Source organism: Python bivittatus, unplaced genomic scaffold (assembly GCF_059951505.1).
Source record: "Python bivittatus isolate LINGU-HERP-01145 unplaced genomic scaffold, Pbiv_v1 ctg000980_np1212, whole genome shotgun sequence".
Taxonomy (NCBI): Eukaryota; Metazoa; Chordata; class Lepidosauria; order Squamata; family Pythonidae; genus Python; species Python bivittatus.
In genome coordinates this window covers 6,492,344-6,512,934 of record NW_028277125.1, presented here as the reverse complement: position 1 = coordinate 6,512,934, position 20,591 = coordinate 6,492,344, and the positions used below count along the sequence as shown (strand labels likewise).

Genomic DNA, 20,591 nt, shown 5'->3' with positions numbered 1-20,591 from the left:
TTATCTTCAGAGAATGGGAAAAAACCATCTCATTAAAATTCAATCACTGATCATCAAAATTTTAAGAGAATAATCTCAGGAACCACAAGTGAGATTCTGGGAGCCACCTCTTCCATAAAACAAAACAGGGGACTAAATACAGTTAGAAACATGTTGCAGTTTTAAAGCCAGCCTGATAAGCATTTTCACGGAGGGTTAAGTGGAATTCAGTAGTTCACCAGTGAACTTAGGGTAGATTTGAAGCAAGAATTACTCAAATCCTTTTTAAGAAGCTCAGGTCTTGCAACTGTGCTTATGTATACACCCATCACTAGGCTGTTCCAAGGGGCGGAACTGAAATTACAGCATTCTGTCTCCCTGCAAAGGCTTAGAAATTGGAGCTTTGCCAAGTGACAGCCCTTTAGTGGCAGATGGTTTAACAGGGCCACGGTAGCTTACAATCAAAAATGTTTCAAAGCTTACATTTTGCTGCAACAAAAATGGCTGACCAAGTGCAGGATGCCAGCCTGCAGCTTAAAAAAAAAAAAAAAGGAGGAGTGATCTTTAGTTTGCATGGCATGCATGCCTACAGATGTTGGATTTTTACCAGACCTATTTAAGCATTAATTTATTTGATTTATAAGGCCGCCCAACTCAACCAGTGTGCACACGGTGTGGACAGAGCCTAAAGATTCCTTCTAAAGTGATACGTGTGTGGTAAGATGGTCATCAATTAGGGTGGCTTTCAGAGGGAATAAGGAAAATATGCAGGGTTCACTGGTCATGATGCCTCTACATTGACCAAAGACACAACGCGTGACCTGTACTATTTCCCAGTTGGCCACTGCAGGAACAAGATGCTGAACCAGGCTGGCTTTGTTCTTACCCAACAGTTTTTTATTTATGATGAAGAAAGATTTATCTCCAAATACATGGCAACCCTGGCATGCAATAGCTGCATTCCCATAATCTACTTAAGCCAGTTAGTGCATCAGCCCCTTTTCTAGGTTTGCACAATACGTTACAGCAGCGTTTCTCAACCTCAGCCACGTTAAGATGTGTGGACTTCAACTCTCAGCTTTCCCCCAGCCAGCATTCTGGAAATTGAAGTCCACACATCTTAATGTTGCTGAGGTTGAGAAACACTGCATTACACCATAAAGCAAAACAAGATTCAGGCTCACCACGCTCAAGGTGAATGATGTACAGGCAGCCAGTAGGCCTTCAACTGCTCAGGTGAGGTGTCTGAGTGACCACGGTCATGCAAGATCAGACTCAACTACTGTAGTCATTCAAAGAGTCCAACACAACCCTCGGGAATCGCACCAGCATGCTAAAGAGATGCTAGCCTTGCCCTGTTCCATTATTATTTTTTTAAAAATCACTCAAACCAGACACTCAAGATTGTATCACCTTTGTAAAGACAGCACTGAGTTAAGCATCTTGTGTAATCATTACTGTCAGGCCTGCTTTCAGCACATAATCTATATACTACTAAAAACTCTTGGGTCTGTTTGTAACCCTCAACTGGAAAACAGTGCGTTGTAGGACAATTTTTGAACCAAGGTACCTCCAATGGGCTAACTTACCGAATGCATCCAAAATCTTGGACCCATGACTCCTGTGGGACTGAAATTTGGCAAAGTTATGGCCACTTAAGAGCCGCTACACTGCTGTGGTCAGCTGCGGTCACATGACTGTCATTTCCAATGCTCCCTGCCAGCTTCCCACAAGCAAAGTCAGTGGGGAAGCTGGCAGGAAGTTGCAAGCCCAAGGCCAGCAGGCAGATAAGTGGCTGCTGCTGGGTGGGGGAGGGAGCAAGGTGCGGCGAGGGACGGGGAGAGTGTGGGGAGGGGTGCCCAAGAGGTGCAGTGAGGGTCAGGAAGGATGCGTGAGGGTGCAGCACAGGTTGGGGAGGGTGCGGGGGGTGCTGGAAACAGCTCGTGCCATCTGAATACGATGCATTATAAATTGTTTAAATTGGATTTTAGTGCTAAAGGCAAATTGCAACAGCTATACCATGAACCCACAGCAGCCCTAAAGACGTTCAAACCATTAGCAGGTGAAACTAAAACCAGAGGAGGCAACAGCCCATGTGCCTAGCTCTGCATATTCAATCGCTGCATGACTCTGAGCCAGTCACTCTTTCTCAGCCCAGCCTGCCCTATAGGGTTGTTGTGAGGAAAACTGGGGGGAATGTGGGACACAAAACAACACTGTTACTAGGAGAACTTAGCATGTCCAGCCAGGGACACCCCCACTCTCCTCTTTTACGCAAAGATGGGCTGTGCTTCACAAGCTATCTTGCAGCAAAATCTACCAGCCATTGACTCAGGTTCCTAATGGAGATTCTTTGGGGAAGGCACTGGGCTGTCCAGGGTCAATTTGAAAGAAGCTGCTCCAATGAGTAGCGCTTCAGACAAGGTCTTAGAACTGAGGCATTTGCCACATACCCCAAAGAGGCAACTTTTGTGATGAGTGCACTGCCAGGGAAACAGAGTCACAAGACCCACAGCTGCTACTGTCCCCACAGCAAGGCGTTTCCACACCCTTCCTGATACAGCCATGATTCCCAGAGGATGCACCACTTGTGCACAAGTAGTTATCGGTGTTTGCTTTGCACAAGTATCTATCTATCTATCTATCTATCTATCTATCTATCTATCTATCTATCTATCTATCTACCTACCTACCTTCCTTCCTTCCTTCCTACCTATCAATCAATCAATCAATCAATCAATCAATCAATCAATCACATTTATATAGCTGCCCATCTCACACAAAGCGACTCTGGGCGGCGTACAACAACTAAAACAATTATTGGTGTTCTCAGCACAGTTTTAATTGGCTTCTAAACAGGATTTTACAGCAGAATGACTCTCTCTTGGCCCTATGACTGCGTTTTTGCAGGCAGTGCAGAGGGCTTGGTTTCATCTAAATGATGATACAGTCAGTCCACCCAATGCGCTACAGCTATAATTTACATGACCACAGAGAAGCCTCCCTCTTCTCCACCTGAGACCCTTATAGTGTTTTCAGGTTAGTAAAATAGGGGAGCTGAAATCCAACTCTTCTGAAGGGCAATGGTTCGAATGCTAACCAGTTTTCTCAGTCTAAAGCAGTGTTTTTCACCTTGGGCAACTTTAAGTCATGTGGACTTCAACTCCCAGAATTCCCCAGCCAGCATTTATGGCAGCATGCTGGCTGGGGAATTCTGGGAGTTGGTCCACACAGCTTAAAGTTGCCAAGGTTGAGAAACACTGGTCTAAAGCAATGGTTCTCAAACCCTGCAGTACTGCAACCTTCTAAAATAACAAATGAATTTGCGTGAAGCCCTATCCCTGCTCCTAAAACGTAATATTTAATTGATACTAGGTTTGGACAAGAAATAAATATGGTTCTGAAAGTTTGCACTCAAGTACCAACTGCAGGCTTGCAAAAGCTAAAAGGAAGGAAGAGCAAAGTCTAGGAAGTTCGGATGGCACACTGTCTCTGTACAAGCCTGAGCAGCTGCTGTTCTTAAAAAGAAAAAGATTTAACCCCCAGGGAGTTCCAACCCGTGCTTTAAGAACCCATGTTCTAAAGGAATAGGTTTAAATAAAAGCTGCTTATTAATTCTGTGTTTCACAGCACAGAAGTAATCTCTGCACACTGGAAAGGAATTTACTCTTTTAGAATCCTCCCTTGTTTACAAATCTCTCCGTTATATCACATGGTTTTACCAGCTATAAAACATTCAGAGGTTAATAAAACAAAAGGCTTGATTTCAATCCCTAGCTATCTCCAAAGACCAGTAGCATCTATGGACAGTATCCTGAAAACTCCCAACCCACCTCCACACAGCGCTGTACGTCACACGGGATGAGAACCACAGATTTTCAACTCTTGAACCAAGAGAAAACCATACTTTAGGAGTATGATATCTGTGCTTCCCAGCCCAATTATTCTATGAGATCTTATTCCTGGAAAATGTTATCATCTGAACAAAGAAGGGATAACTCTAAAATATTGTTTTTGATATGTGATCAGTTCCAACATGGCCCAAAGCCCACTAGTGGCACTTCGTTTATGGCAGCTGTATTCTGAGTGGAGCTCACTTCAAAGTTTCTATCCCACTTCTTAACTGCAGAGTTCTTATGAATGCACCTTAAAACAAATCAGGCTTCCAAAGAGGAATAAGACACTCGCAAAACTTACTACAAAACTGTGAGCGGGACGTTAGAAAAAGCCAGCCTAAAACCAGAGCTAGAATGAGTTCACCACCAAAAAGGTTGCAAAAGTCGTACTTTTCAAATGCTATGAAAATGGTTTTTAACATTCGTTTACCAGCGGAAATACAAATGCAGCCTCCCTCACTAAGACTGGGGAGCAAGATTTGTGTTGAGGGTGCTGCTAACAAGAAGACTCTGTCTCTTGGCTCTTCTACTCAAGCTGAAAGCAAAGGAGGGGGAAAGCAAAGGGAGGAACGTACGGGAAGTGGTTCCCCCAGTGGGGATTGTGCCAGGCCTTTTCCTTTGCAAAGAAAAACTACCAACTATTTACTTATCTCACCTGATTCTTCTTCTCCAGCGCTACCAAGACAACAGGGACCTAAATCACGTGGCATGAGAGCAACTTCCGTAGAAATATTGCAGGATTCAGGCCTTAAAGACAAGCAGGCTTGCATTCAAACAGCCTTTCTCTGTGCAAAGTTCCAGCCTGCTCCCATCACTGATGTTCAGTACTGCACTGTGCCACATTCTGGACTCTTGCACCTTGCTGAACTCTGACCCATCTTGCCACACTCCCCTCGAACAGCATGTACACAAACACACACAGGGCGGGGCCTGCTTCTCCTGCTAAATCCATGTCTGGAATCTTCCAAAAGACAAGGAACAGTTTACCACGCTAAACTTTTCCTACATAGCTGGGAATAGAGCCCACTGTACCTGTTGTACAAGACTGGGAACAGCACCTTCTTAAAGCACATTAGGTTATATTTCCCTAATCCCAAGGGAAAGAACCAGGATTTGCAGAAGCTGGCCTTCTACGAACAGTTCCAGTTCTACATCTAGAATATGCCAAACTGGCTGTTTTAGAGGTTGTCCAACAGTTTCATTCAGGGGATTAAAGTCTGCTGGACCACCCCGGAAAAGCTGGATTGGTGTGATCCAGAGAATGAATGACACGTTCTGGAGGATATTAGGTTTCTGACATACCTGGAAAGAACTATAAATGAAAGTTTAATTTAAGGGACCAAGTGGGGCAAGAGGGTGACCATTATTTCCAACTGTCCGTTAAATCAGAATGACAACCCTGCAGTACTGACATCATTATGCACATGACACAAATGACATCATTGGTGTCAATTTAGATCATTTGTGTGATATCATGCAAACAATTCAATTCATGTAATGATGCCTTTATGCCAATGACATAAAATTGCTGCACAAATTTGGCACATGGCATTCAAGGTGTCTTATACTGAGGTCTGATAAAGCGAGATTTCACTGTAATAAACTTCCTACTTAAACTCTTGTTTATTACAATTACAAAGAAGAGAGGGAGCAGGTTACTTAGGTCTTCAATGCATTTAAAGTGCTAGTTGCTTTTCTTGCAGATGCAAAGGCAGATTGTACAGCTGCAAAGATCAGCTACTACAGAATACAGGAACCCTAGCCATAATTACCTGTGAGCTCCAGGATTTAAATCCTGGGTCTCTTTCTTCTTCCCTTCCACACTAATGGAGTTCTTGCTGCTTGTTTCTCAGCCTTAGATGCTGAGAGCATTTGCACAGTGTTTTGTTAACAGTTTCATCTGGTCTTACACTGTTTACTTCTGGCCATGTGGGCTTCAGGCCTCCCAGCCTCAAGCTGTTAACCTGATCCTTCCAAAGCACGTTCACGCAGCCCATAAACCATCCACTAGCAGAGCCTCCTTCTGGTCTGGACTGAGCTTCAGTTCACCAGCAATCATGCAGTCCATTACAACACTATCACAATTAGGACACTATTCTCGCTAATCTGATACAATTCATCATCATCAAAGATGCTATATATAAGGCAGTGTTTTTCAATCTCAGCAACTTTAAGATGTGTGGACTTCAACTCCCAGAATTCTGGCTGGGGAATTCTGGGAGTTGAAGTTCACATGGCCTAAAGTTGCTAAGGTTGAGAAACACTGCTGTAAGAGTGTCAGCAGAAGTTTTGTTGAGGGGCAATTAGCTGAAATATTTTCAATTGGAGGTGCAGGATCTTCCCATATGTAAAATATGGGTTTCCCACTGAGCCATGATTCTTTCAGTACTTTGTTTTTAGGAATCCAACTCATCATTAAACTCCATACAGAAATAGCTACATGTACTTTACATTGTATTGGTCCCAGAATCAGTATCAGTATTTTTTACAAAAGCTATTCAGAACTCTAGGCTGTGGCTCACTTGAAAATGAAAATATCAATTCTGCACATTTGCTTAACAGCAAGAACTATGGACATCAATAGATTTATTGCTAGGCAATGCTGTGGGGTATGCAACTGCATAGCACATGGATCTGTCTGGGTACCTCTGAACTCATCACACTCTCCCAGCCCAACCTACCTTATTGGACAGTTGTGTGAAAATTAAGGCAGATTCTCAATTGAACTACCTTGAGCTTAGAAAGGTAGGATATAAACCTTAGTACTAATAATTTTATGCCACTCTCTTGTTTGAGTTACTTCCACTAGAATCTTATAACACCAATATAGATATATTTGATACAGGTATCAAGATATTTGAATTTTAAATGACAGCCTGACATTTCTAGGATCTTGGCAACCAGAAGGTCTGAGACCTTCTCAGTTCATTTTTCTTATTTTAGTATTTAATTTATTGTCAATTTGAATCAGTATTTTAAAACTTTTGATACAATATTCATTTGAAAAGCAGGGCATAAATCTTATAAATAAAACAGCAAACACCAAGAAGCAAAGTAAGGTAAAGGTAGGGGATGTGAGAGGGATCAACCAACCAACCAACCAACCAAGGAGGTCTAAACAATGGAAATGTTACGGCCCCACCCAGTTGCCACCCCCTCCTTTCTTACTGTCTTGCGCTCTCGCTTTGGTGGGATCGGTGGCTGTGGATTCATCATGACTTGGGAAGTTGGGAACTGTTGCACATTCTGCGCAGGATAATATGCACCAGCTGAGGGAGAAAAGAGGAAATTAAGTTATTGCAATCCCAGGACCCTAAGGGGGCAAATCATATAAGCAGGCTGGGTTCTGAGAGTCTCTAGCATCTCTAAAGTTTATAAAGAAAAACTGCAGGGTATAAAGTTACCTCTCAGTTAGTGTAATCAAACCACTGCTCAGCCTCCCATACAAGAGAAGGCATGTCATCTCTGAGACTCACAAAAATTACTGTTTTTTTAAGTGGCTAAAATCTCTCAAGATTGCCAAATCTCACGAGATCTCGGGCAAGCATGCCAAAATCATGCATGATTTCGGGATGAGAAGAAAGGTCACAACTTCTTTTCAGCTATTTTGAAACGAAAGTGGGGAGGAACGCATCTCTAGCATCGTGCAAAATTGTGTGATTATTCCTGGAAAGGTTGACAGCTGCTGCCCTGCACACATTCACACCACACAACACTTCCTCGAACAATCCTGGCTTATAAATTATGGAAGGTCCTAGTTGAAGCAGGGGAACATGTTCATCTCTGGTATTAGTCAGGAATGTCAAAAACCTGACCCAACAAGTCAAAACAAAGAATGTCTCAGCATTCTTCTCTTCTGGTACTGAGCATCCTTGAGCCACCCCACTTCCCCACTTGGGGTAACACCTCATTTGAAGCTGCCACACCCTGTCCCAACTCAAGTCAAGGTATGTTTGACAGCAAAGTTGGGTGGTAGTTAAACTTGCAAACTCATTTGGAGACATGGAGGAAGAATAAAGTGTACAATGGCTATCATCTGGAAGGATGTTCTGGGCCATCTTCTCAGCTCTGCACCCACTTCTTTTCCAAACCAGCCAAATAAGCAGAGTGGACCCAATTTCTTTTCTGAACCCAAGGCAAAAAAAAAGTAAGAAAACCAATACAGAAACCAGCAGTAGTTCAATGCATCTACACCGCCAGCCATTTTTCAAGTGCCATGGTCATTTTCTTTTCAGGCCTATTACATTCAGCTCAGTACTTTTCTTCAGCAAATGAGTTTCAAATCTGAAGCCCTACAAGAGAAAACTGACAGAACTAGAACACAGGAAGAAGCTCTGGGAACATATGTGTTCTATGTCTTCTTCATTCTATGCAAGAATCCTAATCTTTTCAGAAACTTTCCTCAGTGCCTTCAGAAATTTTGGATTGCAACTCTCACATTCTCATCCACTGGGCATGTTGGTTGGGGATAATGGGCACTGTGATCAAGTAACATACCTAATCTTGCCATGTTTGTACGAGCAATAGGATATCTTGAAAGACTTTAGGTCTGGAAGGGTAAGTCTTAGAAATCACCAAGTCTTCCTCTACATTAGTTTATGATAAGTTATATAGCCATTAATCTGCACATAAGAATACAAGCAAAGTTCTGCTTTTCAGACTAACGATCCAACTCATTCACAGGAACCACCCAGGAACCTCTAGGGGGATCATATATACAACATGAATGTTACAGCTGTCCTCCAAGCTTGCTCTCCACTAGTTGGCATTTGGTGGCATCCTGATTCTAATCTGAGAAATCATGTAATGACTACCACTTGAAACTGCTGACAGAATCAATCCTTCATCACAAATTTCAACTAAACTCCTTTCAAGCCACTGGTCCTTACCACACCTTACGGCTGAAAATTCCATGCATTCATTACACATATTTTTTTTAACATGTACTTTCTTCTGCTGCTCTCAACTTACTAACAAAGCGACATCCTTGGCAAAAAGCAGAATTCATACTCTGATCCATCGAACCCCAATGTATTCTGAAAAGCATCAAGGAGAGCTAATATGGAAACACACCTCAACCAGGTTCCTTCCAGGTATGAGAGATGAAGCCCAAACATCTGAAGGAAATCAGGTTTTGGGGAAGAAGGAAGACTAGTATGTGCTTTCCCCAGCTGTTCTATCACATACCTCACCTGTAAATGAGGAAAACAATGGAAGCCAACATTTCAGCCTGGCTGACTTCTGAAATGGGAATGAACAGAAGAGGATACACAAAAAGACCTCGAACGATAATACTCAGATGTAGCAACCTGTCCTCTTGGCGATGGAGACTACCACAAAACCGGATAACACTTTGATCAGAGCTTTATCACAACAATGAAAAGGCCATGAAATGAGAAAGGTGAGATGAAGGGATACCCAGCTTCTCAACTGAGGCATTAGATGATCTTGTGGCTCCATAATACAGGGTAGAGATGTGCCTAAATTCTCAGTGCTACATCTGCCAGATCAGTGGTAGGCATCTTGAGGACTTCCAGTGTTTTGGCCTACAACTCCCACAATTCCTTGTCACCAGCCCTGTGGATTAGAGCTGGTGAAGTCCAAAACATGTCAAAGGCACCTGGCTGTCTATTCCATTTGCCGCCTTTTCTATGCACACTTCTATAGTGAGGGCTGCCCACTGAACCTCATACAACCATCCGCTTTCTGAAAATAAAGCCTGGAAAGAGAAGAGCAATGCCAAGACAGGAGTATCATTTTATATCGCCTTATAACCATGGCTAAAGTAGTGTAAAGCTGGTTAATATTTGGATTTTTAGGAATTCCAACTAAAGCCACTCTTTGATTTCAAATTGAAAAGTGGGGACACGAGCATTCTTTTAAAGAAGACACACTGCACAAAAAGCCTGTTCAAGCAGCTTTCTGGGCATCTCTCTAGTGTTCAGAAATTTGCCACCCAATGCCCTAAGTGCTACAGAAATTCCTCAGCCACAGTCTCACAGCCAGACTGCATCCTTCTGACAAAGGGTGGGGGAAACTCCTCCAAGCTGCTGCACTGACTGGTCTAGCCTGTTTTGAGCACATGGAGGCAGCACACAGGCTATGCTGAGTCATCTGGCCTAATAAACTTTATGGGTGGGGAGCGAGTGCAGTAGAACACACTGATGACAGCCATCTCCGATGCTGCAGCAGCTCAGCCAACCATCAGGACCCCTCAGCTGCCACCGTGGGAAATGAGTTTTGTCCAGCCTGCACCAGTCCTTTAAGGAGCTGGATGGAGGTGAGAAAGACCACCAAGTTCACCTTCTCCTGCCAATTCAGCCCCATGCAGGGAAAAACAGGGATTGCCATCTTACTCTGCCAATCTTAAGAGAGACATGGGCATCATTTCCGGATTTCAAACCTGCCCCTCTCTCTTCAGAAGACCCCACTGCTAGAAACCCTTGTAAGTCAACCCCCGAGAGGCCCACATTAAGGGTCAGACTCAGCCCACCTGCTGGCAATACAGCCTTCCACCAAAGGGCCAAACATACCTACCTTTTGGTAAGGGGTACAAGCTGACGCTTTTTCCCACTGTCGCACTAGTAAAGACAGTGACATGCAGAAATGTGGATGGGATAGGGGCCTCAGCTCACATTTCTGAGCCTACAGGAGCTGCTGGGACAGGTCCAGGCTAAATATAGGAATAGCTGTCAGTGAGCATGTGAGCATCATGTGGGGAGAAGAATCCAAACTGCAAACAACTCAGGAACCAAAGAGTGTTGGAGAAATATCAGGTCCAGGACAGGTGAGGAAAAGCGTGAATTCCAAGAGCAACCATTCTGAATATGCCAGTTCCTGTTCCGTGAATGCATGTATGTTCACTGACCCTCAAACAGCTCCTAAAAGAGATTAAAGGTGTAACTGGATCAGGAGTTGCCCAAATCCCACCTTTGGTTTCTCTGCTACTGTAGCTCAGACAAGCAAGCAGGGGCTAAAGTCTGTCCAGTATTTGGTAGGTTAGTTAAACATTAAACTAGTCCCACCAGAAAGAAAGAGAAGGGGGAAGGAGGCCCATGAATATGAGGCCAGAGTTTTCAGCTTTTCTGAACACGTGATCCAGGAAAGATCCACTCTGCGAACACATTTGGGAAGGGGACTGAAAAAAGGGCTAGAAATATGCAGACTAAGTACTGAGAAAGAATGCACGTTGAAGGAAGTTGTGCAGAATTTTCATTTGTTTCCGTGTGATCTCTTGCAAAATGATCATCTGATCTCATTTTGCCATCTACCAAGTCACACAATTCTACCAACATTCCAAGAGATGTCGGGCTTCAAAAACACCCTAAAAGACACATTTTTGTAATATCAAAGGTGCCAAGGTATAAATCTTAGTTACCACCATTAGGAGCTTTCCAGAAATCTCTACGTTTTAATGTTCTAACAATCACTAAAAAAAACTGCTGGTCCAGAAGGGGTCTGGAACAAACTATGGACGGGTGGAGGGGGAAGCAGAAAAAAAAAGGTTGCCTAATTAATTAAAGGAACCTTTAGGTTTTACCGCAGAGTTGGTACTGAACAAAAAAGCAGAACTGATGGAGCAACGGGACAACCCAAATCAGCTTACTGTAGCTCACAGATTTTCAGGGTTCTGCCATTCCACAAGATCTGTATATTTACTTTGATGTATACTGTATGCTCTATCTTGTAAAGGCCACCTTGGGGAGGATACACAGTTCTGCTTTGCCTGCAGAGGAACCCAGATATAATTCCCAACCTATCTGGCTAGCGCTAGAAAATCCTGCCTGAAACCCTGGAGAATTTCTACCAGTCCATGATGAGCACCTGGGTCAGACCCAGGTCAATGGGTCGGACTTGACAGAAGACAGCATCCTATGCAAGTCTAGAGTGCACCACTATGAAGGCCCATGAAGGTTGTTGAGATATCTGAGGGCGAGACTTCTCTACACACTCTCAGCCTAGCCATTGTTTTGCCATATGGTCAGGCTGTGGGCAAGTATTCAGAAGATTTTTCCACAAACAGCCCAAAGTGAAGCAACTGAAAACCCTGAAATATCAGAACTATCAATGCATCAGAAGCAAGGCTAGGTTGGAAGCCAGTTTTCCATGATGCAGGTAGTCTGACATCCCACATTTCCATGATGGGCCTTCAGTCCAATGACTCACCTAGAGTTTGATAGGTACAGAACAGGTTCACACATTTGCCAGCTCAGCAAACACTTAATCTCCCTTTATGTTCCCTAGTTGCTAGCACTTTCCCCTCCCCTTCCAACCTCTCACCTTCCTGCTAGTACAACTTTCGTTCCTTGATGAAAAGAAACTTCCTCACTTAGGAAAAAACAGGGACAGGGTTAGAAAAGGCACGTTTCTTTCCACTTAGTTCCTCCTTCCATTGTTTGGTATGCAAATTTAAATTTTAAAAAATCATCCCCTTGACCAATTCTGTTGGAGGCTGAGTAGTAGGTATATTCACCATGCACCACCAACTCTACCTATTTTTGTGGTCCTAGAATGAAAATTAAGGAAGAGCTTGTTTTGCATTCCCAATATTCCCAAAGGCAGGGTTCAAACTCAGCATGTGTTCAGTTTGGAACAGTTGTATATTTCCATCTTTCCCCTAGAACCCTTCTCTTACAGCCTACAATTTCCATCCCCTCCAGAAAATGGAATGAAATCTTATTTCTTTGCAATTACATTTACCGAGTACTTCTGTACCACTCCAGCTTTCCTTATCGTTCTCTTCTCCTCTTGGTCTATACTTGAAAATAATTACCACAACTCTCGAGAAACATGCATGGTCAATGTGTTGCTAGAAATCTTGTACGATATTTTGAACATTTTCCTTTTCTGAGTTAAAGGAGCACATTTCTAGTCTTTGGGGAAACCAAAGAGCTAAATTAAACAACAGGAAGGCTATAGGTGCTACGGTTTCTAACAAAAAGTGAGTGAAGTGAGATTTGCCTGGCTCTTCTGAAACAGTTATTGCTCAACATCACCCAAGTGACAACACACTCCTGGCTCTTCCAGGGAGAGTAAGAAAAAGCATGGAATGGAATAAAATGAGAGAGAAGAACAGTTGGGGGAAAAGATATATAGACACACGAAAAATGTAACAGAAGCAGAGGCTGTTTTGAATCAGACTCCAAATAAATCTTACAATTTCAATACACATTGCAATCAAAGACTCATTGGGTGGCAGTACCAAGCCAATCTTGGCTGATCCCTGAAGCCAAGCAAGGGTATCTCTGATTAATACTGGGACGGAGGACTACCTGGGAATTACAGGATGAGTGGCTAGAATGCAAAGCTGAAAAAAGCTACTCTGGAAAAAAGCGAAGGTAACCGCTTCCGCAATGCATGGTGTGGTGTCCAGGAATCAAATTCAACTTAAGGCCATTTTTGTTATTTGATAACGTGGAAATCTAGAAGTCCTTAGCTGAAGGCTTTTCATAATTGAACCTTAACTTTATTTTCTCTTCAAGGGCTCAGTCAAACCAATCTTCTCTCCTACCAGCAAATTTTCCTCTCCCCACTCCAGGTTTTCCTGGCCATGGTCTCTGTATGTCTTTCCAAGTATTATCCTTAATTGTTTAACTGAGAACAAAATAAATCAACAGTCATACCTTATCAGAGCAAAGCCACTATTCAAGGATAAATTGCAAAGGTGACTGAAAAAACATGAGATGGAGCTGCAAAATGAGAACAAAAGCAGAAACAGAATGGAAGCCATCAACATTCACAGTGCAGCTAATTCCAATAATGGGCCAAGAGCTTCCGCTCGATGTTTCATCAAAATTTCTCAATTCTGCCTCTGATCCCAGATATATTTCCATATAACTTGAACTCCCACTGGAAAGGTTGGTCATCTTAGGGCAAACACAAGCAATATACAGAGGCATGAGTTCATGCACTTACCAAAGGTGCTAAATTCTGTAGGGCTGGCTCCAGGGTAAAAGCTGGGGGCACCAGGTTGGACAGGATACTGCTGCGTCGGAACAACATATGTGTTGCGGCCCTAGGTCAGAAAGAAGAAGAGGAGAAATAGAGCAGGTGAACCCTCAAGACTGCATTCAGAAGATGAAGCAACTGAACTGAAGTTAGGGAAGTGGTCCAGGGATGTTCATTAGATCCAGCAGCGCAGAAGAACTAAACAGAGACTAAACTTTGATTGTTGACCCTACCAGGGATTTTACAGGGGGAGGTTTCTCAAGCTGCGGCATTCAAAGATTGAGTAAAACCTGCAGAGAAATGGCACAGCTCCTTACTAGCTTAAGAAATACTTCTCCCCACCTTAGCTTTTTTTGAGCCATGCAGAGCCAATTTATTTACCCACTCCTTGTCTGGTATAACCAATGGCATCTATCCATTGAGTTCACTGATGGTAGCTGGCAACAAAGGTTTCCAATAGTGTTTGCTGAGAGGATGTTTGCTTCCCTTCTCATTTCTTTCCCCTCCTCAGATCTTTATGGTGACTAGCCTCTGCCCTACCAGTCTCAGTGAGCACCACCTACCACTAATCTCTTCCCAGCAACTGAAAAGCAACCACTGGCTCATGAGTACCATTTGCACAACCAATCAACGCCTTCAATACAAAGGGCTGTCATGAAGATGAGTCTATTCCACTCTGCTCATTTTGCAGGAGGAACACCTGGAGCCCACAGTGACAAAAGGTAATTAATTTACGATTGAAGCATCGTTCTGGAATCCCTTTTCTCTGAAAGGAGAGGCTTAGATGGCGCTCATACTTGAGATTCTCTGGTATCTCACAAGGCAATCTGAGGATCTCCTTCGCAGCATAAGATTTGACCTGCTAGACACACCTCTTACGATACTTAGGGTGAGGCCCCTCACAGCTACATGACAATGTGGCCTAACTTAGAGATCAGAAGAGGCAAAGAATAACAGGGGAGGAAACTGGATGACCATCCAGGGGAAGAGACTCAAGATGCAGCTGATATAGCACAGCAGAATATCAATCACATTAAAATCTCACATTGATTAAAGTATATGTATTATCAATATACAACAGTCCGAAACCCACACAATAGGTTTTTCAGTGATGAACCCACAAATTGCGCAAGGCATCGCCTGTGAGGTATTTCCCTTTCTCTTTTACATAGCAGACCTCCTTTTTTTGAAAATCATGCTTTCCATCTGCAGAACTTGTATTATAAAAACATAAGAGCTCCTTTTTTTTAGCTGATCAAGATGCCACTCATATATATTAAGTGACTGAACTAGAGGAACTGGCCCCAACTGAATAGCCTGGGACAGAACCTTAAGGAGAGCCCATGTTACATCTTGATCTTCAAAAGCAATCAGAACCACTTTCATGTGTGAACTATTGAGATGAGGCAGCACATTTGCAAGAGCTCACATAAGGCTTCCTTAGCGGTCATTCCTGGACAAGTTACGGAAATCAAGCCAAGCTTATTTCCTGAAATGGTGCAAAATATTTATTTTGTTCCAACTGGTTTGGGGACAGACAAGGAAAGAAAGGTCACAGGAGCTGTCCTTTGCTACTGACTCACAGTGAGAGCCATTAAAACCCAGGAAATAAAATAATCAGCCCACAAGCTGGGTTGGACAAGCAGCTCAGTAAGTAGGAGTTGAGTCACATCAGGTAAACCCAATCCATGCTGTTGCCTCCTCATCCCAAATGCTTCTCTGTTGCTTCTGACAAAGGCCAGCACCACATTTCTGACTGCCCCAATTGCTGAAAACATTTACATACATAAGCAATGTGACAATTTACCGGTGTGGGTTTGTTTGACCAAACACGGCTATCCCCAGACAACAGACAACAAAGACCATAGTGTTACAGGCAGCTGGAGCCACGACTGGGATGCTATCTGTTAACAGGTACACGAGAGAGCAGACCAGAAACTTCCCCCGCCATATTACACCAACCCCATGGGAAAGCAAGCTACACATGGGTTACAGGAGACACAGGTCCCTTGGGAAAGCAATGGAAGCTCTCCACCGCTGCACAATAAAGAAGGCCACAGCCCCAATCTAACCCTCACCTGTCCAGGGATGTAGTAGGCACCTTGCGAAGCAGGATAGGAGATCTGTGAAGGGATCATCATGACCTGGGAAGCAGCTGGATATACATGAGTGGGTGGGCCAGGCCGAGCCGACGTGTTACTCTGCACCCGGGAAGCACTGGTCGGAGGCTGGGCCCTGCTCTGGTAGAAATGCTTCAAGAGAGAAAGGAGAGAGGGACGTGCTTAGTTAGCAAGGCCAGGCCTGAGAAATCCCAGCTGCTTCCCCTATGCTAGCCCCACCGTAGGTCTCCTGAGACTGAGTGTGGCAGGAATCGGCCCAGGGTCAAAATACAAGAACAGCCACTGCTGGTAGCTTTGGTGAACTCAGGGCAAACCAAGCTTCAACTTGCTCTTTAAAGAAAGCTTTTTTAGAGCTGAGAAGGATGCAGAGAAAGACTCGAATCGAGGCTATTCTTGTAAAGGGCTACGCTCTGCCCAAGTCTTCAGAGAGAAGGGGAATGGGACCTCTACCCAAAGACATGCTTTTGAGAGCTAAAGGAATGAGGATAGGTTGCACCTGGATCTCCACTTCTAAGAGCGGCCCTACTACAAATATCTGTTGCTGTAGTCATGAACAGGAGGCAGGGAAAGAAAAGGGGAAAGGAAAAATTAGCTCAGTTTAACCTGTGGCTTATATCTGCTGACTCTCTACCCTGGGCTGCATTGATATATGTGCATAAGTTCCCTTTCCAAATGGACTGAATTCTGTAAAATAAACCGGATTACAGACATATGGTGAAAAGGCATAATGTAAACGTATCTATCCTACAAATAGGATTATTTGCCACTCCCCCCACCCTGAAAAAACACAGGGCCAGAAAACTACAAATTACGTTTAACAGAAGTTGACAAGGCTAGGAAATTACAAACCCAGGCAACTTTCCCCACATTTCAGTTAGCTACCCTAGGAAACTAACATGCAACTAATCAGTAACTCTCAAGAGATGTAGGGGCACATTGACATTACAAGCCCCGAGACGTAATGTAGCCTTCTTTACCCTGGCGCCCTCCAATTTCAAGAATTCCTAGTTTGCATGGAATTCTGTGAGTTATAATCCCTATTTGGTGAGTTGGGGAAAACTGCTGTTATGCAACATCTGGAGTGGGGGAGAAGACAAAAAAACGAATTGTGGAAGACGTGTATATGGAGAAGCCAGAGCTGTGCAGAATTATCATGGAAACCAAAGGAAGGTCATTATGAATCACAGGAATTCACAGACCCATCCCACTTTTCCAGAACTTTATGCAAAATTGCGTTGGCGAAAAAGAAAATCTCTACCCAAATCTCATGCTCCCTATGGGCTAAAACACAGCTGTTTTAGCAGCATAGCAAACTATAATTACAGCACAAGGGGCACTAAGGTACTTCCACTCACACTCAGCCCCCCCCCCACCAGAGTACAATTATAGAAAAGGGATTACCTGGAGAGACCTGAATCCGCCCTGTTAGCAACACACATACACACACGCACACACAAGGAGAAAAGGGAAAGAGAGAAAGAAGAGACAGAAGTTACCTACAGCTAGACATGTTACCAGGCACCTAGGAAGAGCCCAACACTCAGCAAGAAAGTAACTGCAGCCATGAGAAAAAGAAACTGGAATGGGGGGGGGGGGGGAGAGCAGGTAAATAGGATGCTAACTTGCACCAAAATTTTGTCCTAGGAAAGTGATAAGGAAAATATCAGGGAATGCAGACAGGATAGCATTGTTTGTTCTCATATCAATCCCACCAGAAAGGGGTTCAAAGAAATTCTGGAAATCACTGAAACTTTGAACCCAACACTGGAGACCTTAATGGACAGCAGAGCTGGTGGGCTGCACGCATCTATTTCCTTCCCTTGGTCCATTCTTATTCTTAAAATCCCTCCATCTCTGCATTTCAACTCACTTTCAGGTCTATCCCGCCCCTTGTTCTTTCCTTCTCTCCCCTTTTTTCCCAGTGGTGACTAACTATTCTGCTCCCTCTCAGAAAAGACTTTGGCCAACCTGGGGTCCTTTCTTGATATGTTGGAAATAATTTCTGTTTAGCCAAGAATCCTGGAATACAGTCATATTTTCCCACTATTTCTTCCATATTTTTTCCACACATACACATACACACACAAATCCAGCATGGAGGGAAAGACACAATAGTTGTACAATGTTTTCGGATTGTTATTGCTTGAAATGATCCATCTGGAAGCGCTCAGCAAAGAAACTTAACTGTGCAATCTCCAAAGCACCCAGCATATTGCTGCCACCTTCCGCTGTAGGAGGACTCACAACCTACAACAAATCCCTTCATCAAGAAACAACTTGAGACACACAGGTGATACAACACCCATCCTAAGTCTCTGTAGGAGAGGCATGAGATAAACATTTAAAAAGCATGCCAAAAAAAACCAGCATACAACCTCTGGCATCAGAAATAAATGGATTATTTAACTAGATCATGGCCTTGAGAGCTGTGGCATTTTAAAAAAACACAAAATGAAGTCTTCAAAGTTCTCTCACAAATCAGAGTTTTACAACAGGTATGAAGACTACTACCTGTTCCTTCCAATACTTTCTAATACAATGTTTTGCTCATCCAAATTTGTATCTTTTAATATGGTAAAGCCTACTTAGAAAAAGGATATTCAGTGCAGTGCTATATTTGTGGTGGGGGGGGCAGTGTAATTATGAATAATAGAAAGGACAAGGGGAGATCTATGTTGAGAAATACCAAGCCCTCCTCTTCTCTCAACCAAATTTCCTATTTTTACTTGGTTACTTTCTAAAGGATACTTTTTAAGAGAGGCAGTACAATGCCCCAAGCACTGGGGAAATAGTTTCAGGTATATAACATACCAACAAAAGGTATTTGTTCTATGCAAGCTGTCTACCCAAGATGACCTTAAATGATGGTTCTTCTTACAAGTCAATAAAAGAAGTAGCCAAATCAATGAAATATTCAATTTCCAAACTGTTGTTGTACTATGTAAAAAATGGCCTCCCTTTAAACGTCTTTATACAGTTTGAGACAATGTCTTCTAATGGTCTCAAGACTGTTATATGCAAAACATTAGAAAGTGATCTTTACCCTGGGGAAAATACCGGCGGCTTAAGGAAGTGATGGGATTTGTTTATTTTGGCTAAGCCTACAGTTTATCAAAGATCACTGATAGAATATGAAAACTTAAATTATGCTTACAGTTTCAACTGACTATTACATTTTCAGGCTGCAAGTAGAGTGATACAGTATAAGAATGTAAAAAAATGCTAGTTTTTTTTTTTAATAAACACCTCTTGCAATGCCTTAACAAACTTGAGGAGGGAAGAAAAACCTAAAGTGTTTAGAGTGGAGTGTCTCTCAGAATAGAATGAAGAATACCCCTTTCTGGTAGAAGAAAGAACGACTTCCAGTTTATCAGAATTTCAGTACCTAAATCTCCAGAGGCACTAAGATGAAAAGGAGAAACATCTGTGTATGAGGAAGAAGAATCAACCTCAGGATCCTAAAGGAGCATATGTAGAACTGCCACCTACCTCTGACCTTTCCAAACCTTTGGGAGAATGTCCAAATCACAACACAGAGCACAAAAGCAGATCACAGCTTCAGGAATTAGCCAAGGGAAAGCTCTAAGCAGATCCCAAGAGGCAGGGATCCAGGCAATTTGAGCTCCAAGGGCAAGAGAGCCCAACTGTGAATGGCAACAATAAACACCACTATCCCATGTTAAGCAAGACTGGGAAGGTGATCACTATTAGCATTTATAACTGATCATTTCCAAAAACTGAAAGAAAGACAAAAGTACTGCCCTCCTTCCCAGTTCTTGTCCCTCTGATGGTGTGTTAAGACTTCAACTCCCAGAATCCTTAGTCAGCCTGGTCTTTCATCCAACACACCTGGAGAGATGCCAGGCTGGGACAGACTCTGAAGCATATGCACAAAGCATCCAAGAGTTCAAAATACTGCATTATCTCGCTAGTAGTTACATTAGGTTTAGGCAAGTATCATCCACCCAGCATGAGTGATGCTGAGAAACGGTGGCTTCCTAAGATCACTCACTGAGATAAGTGTAGTGATAATATCTGAACTGGACTTCCTCATTCATATCCCAATCTCTCCACAGAGACTGGATGGACCAGCAAGAAAAACACCTGAAGGTTTCATCTGGCTTGGAAGCTTCATGCTGAAGATCAAAGCTTCTTCCTGAATGTCACGCTGCACCCAGAAGGAAAGGCCAACTCAAGAAATGGCAGTTTTGATCAGACAAAACAGATCACCCAACTGGGGCAGCGGGGATACAATCCTCCTCAGTCACCATGTTGGTGAAGTTTAGGGACAACATATATGGATTGAACGCCTAGATAAACCAGCAGGAAGGAGCACAAACTCAGTCAGGATTTCCAGCTGGCATCTTTTAAGGATGCCAAAGTAGGCATTAGTCAGGAAAATAAATTAAGGGTTTTACAAAACAGCTGCCAGCCAGATTGAGGAGAACATGTCACTGCATTGCATGGGAATGGAGTCTCCAATCTCACTGCTGAGATCTTGCCTAAGTTAACACTAGCTCAATTCCCAAGTCCTAGCCTAAGGCAACAGGGTGAAATTTCCTGTCTCTCCCTCTCCCTTCATTCTCAACCAAGTAGGCTTTGACAACCAGATATGATGGAGGAATAGAGGCCACCATAGCCAGTGGGG

At 43.3% G+C, this 20,591-nt stretch overlaps 1 protein-coding gene across 16 annotated transcripts in view; it reads right to left on the bottom strand.

Moving 5' to 3' along the window:
- The window catches only part of EIF4G1 (eukaryotic translation initiation factor 4 gamma 1), an 88,369-nt gene that overhangs the window by 44,609 nt on the left and 23,169 nt on the right, over window positions 1–20,591 (bottom strand). For 8 of the 16 annotated variants that reach the window (XM_088132376.1, XM_088132382.1, XM_088132383.1 and 5 more), the window contains exons 5-8: window positions 17,345–17,365; window positions 15,902–16,075; window positions 13,791–13,890; window positions 7,044–7,144 (exon numbers count right to left, since the gene is read on the bottom strand). In XM_088132376.1, coding sequence (XP_087988502.1) covers window positions 7,044–7,144; window positions 13,791–13,890; window positions 15,902–16,075; window positions 17,345–17,365 — 396 coding nt within the window. Of the gene's footprint in view, window positions 1–7,043; window positions 7,145–10,412; window positions 10,448–13,790; window positions 13,891–15,901; window positions 16,076–17,344; window positions 17,366–20,591 lie in introns of those variants that run through there. The other 8 variants (XM_088132384.1, XM_088132386.1, XM_088132388.1 and 5 more) reach the window with 4 other exon arrangements.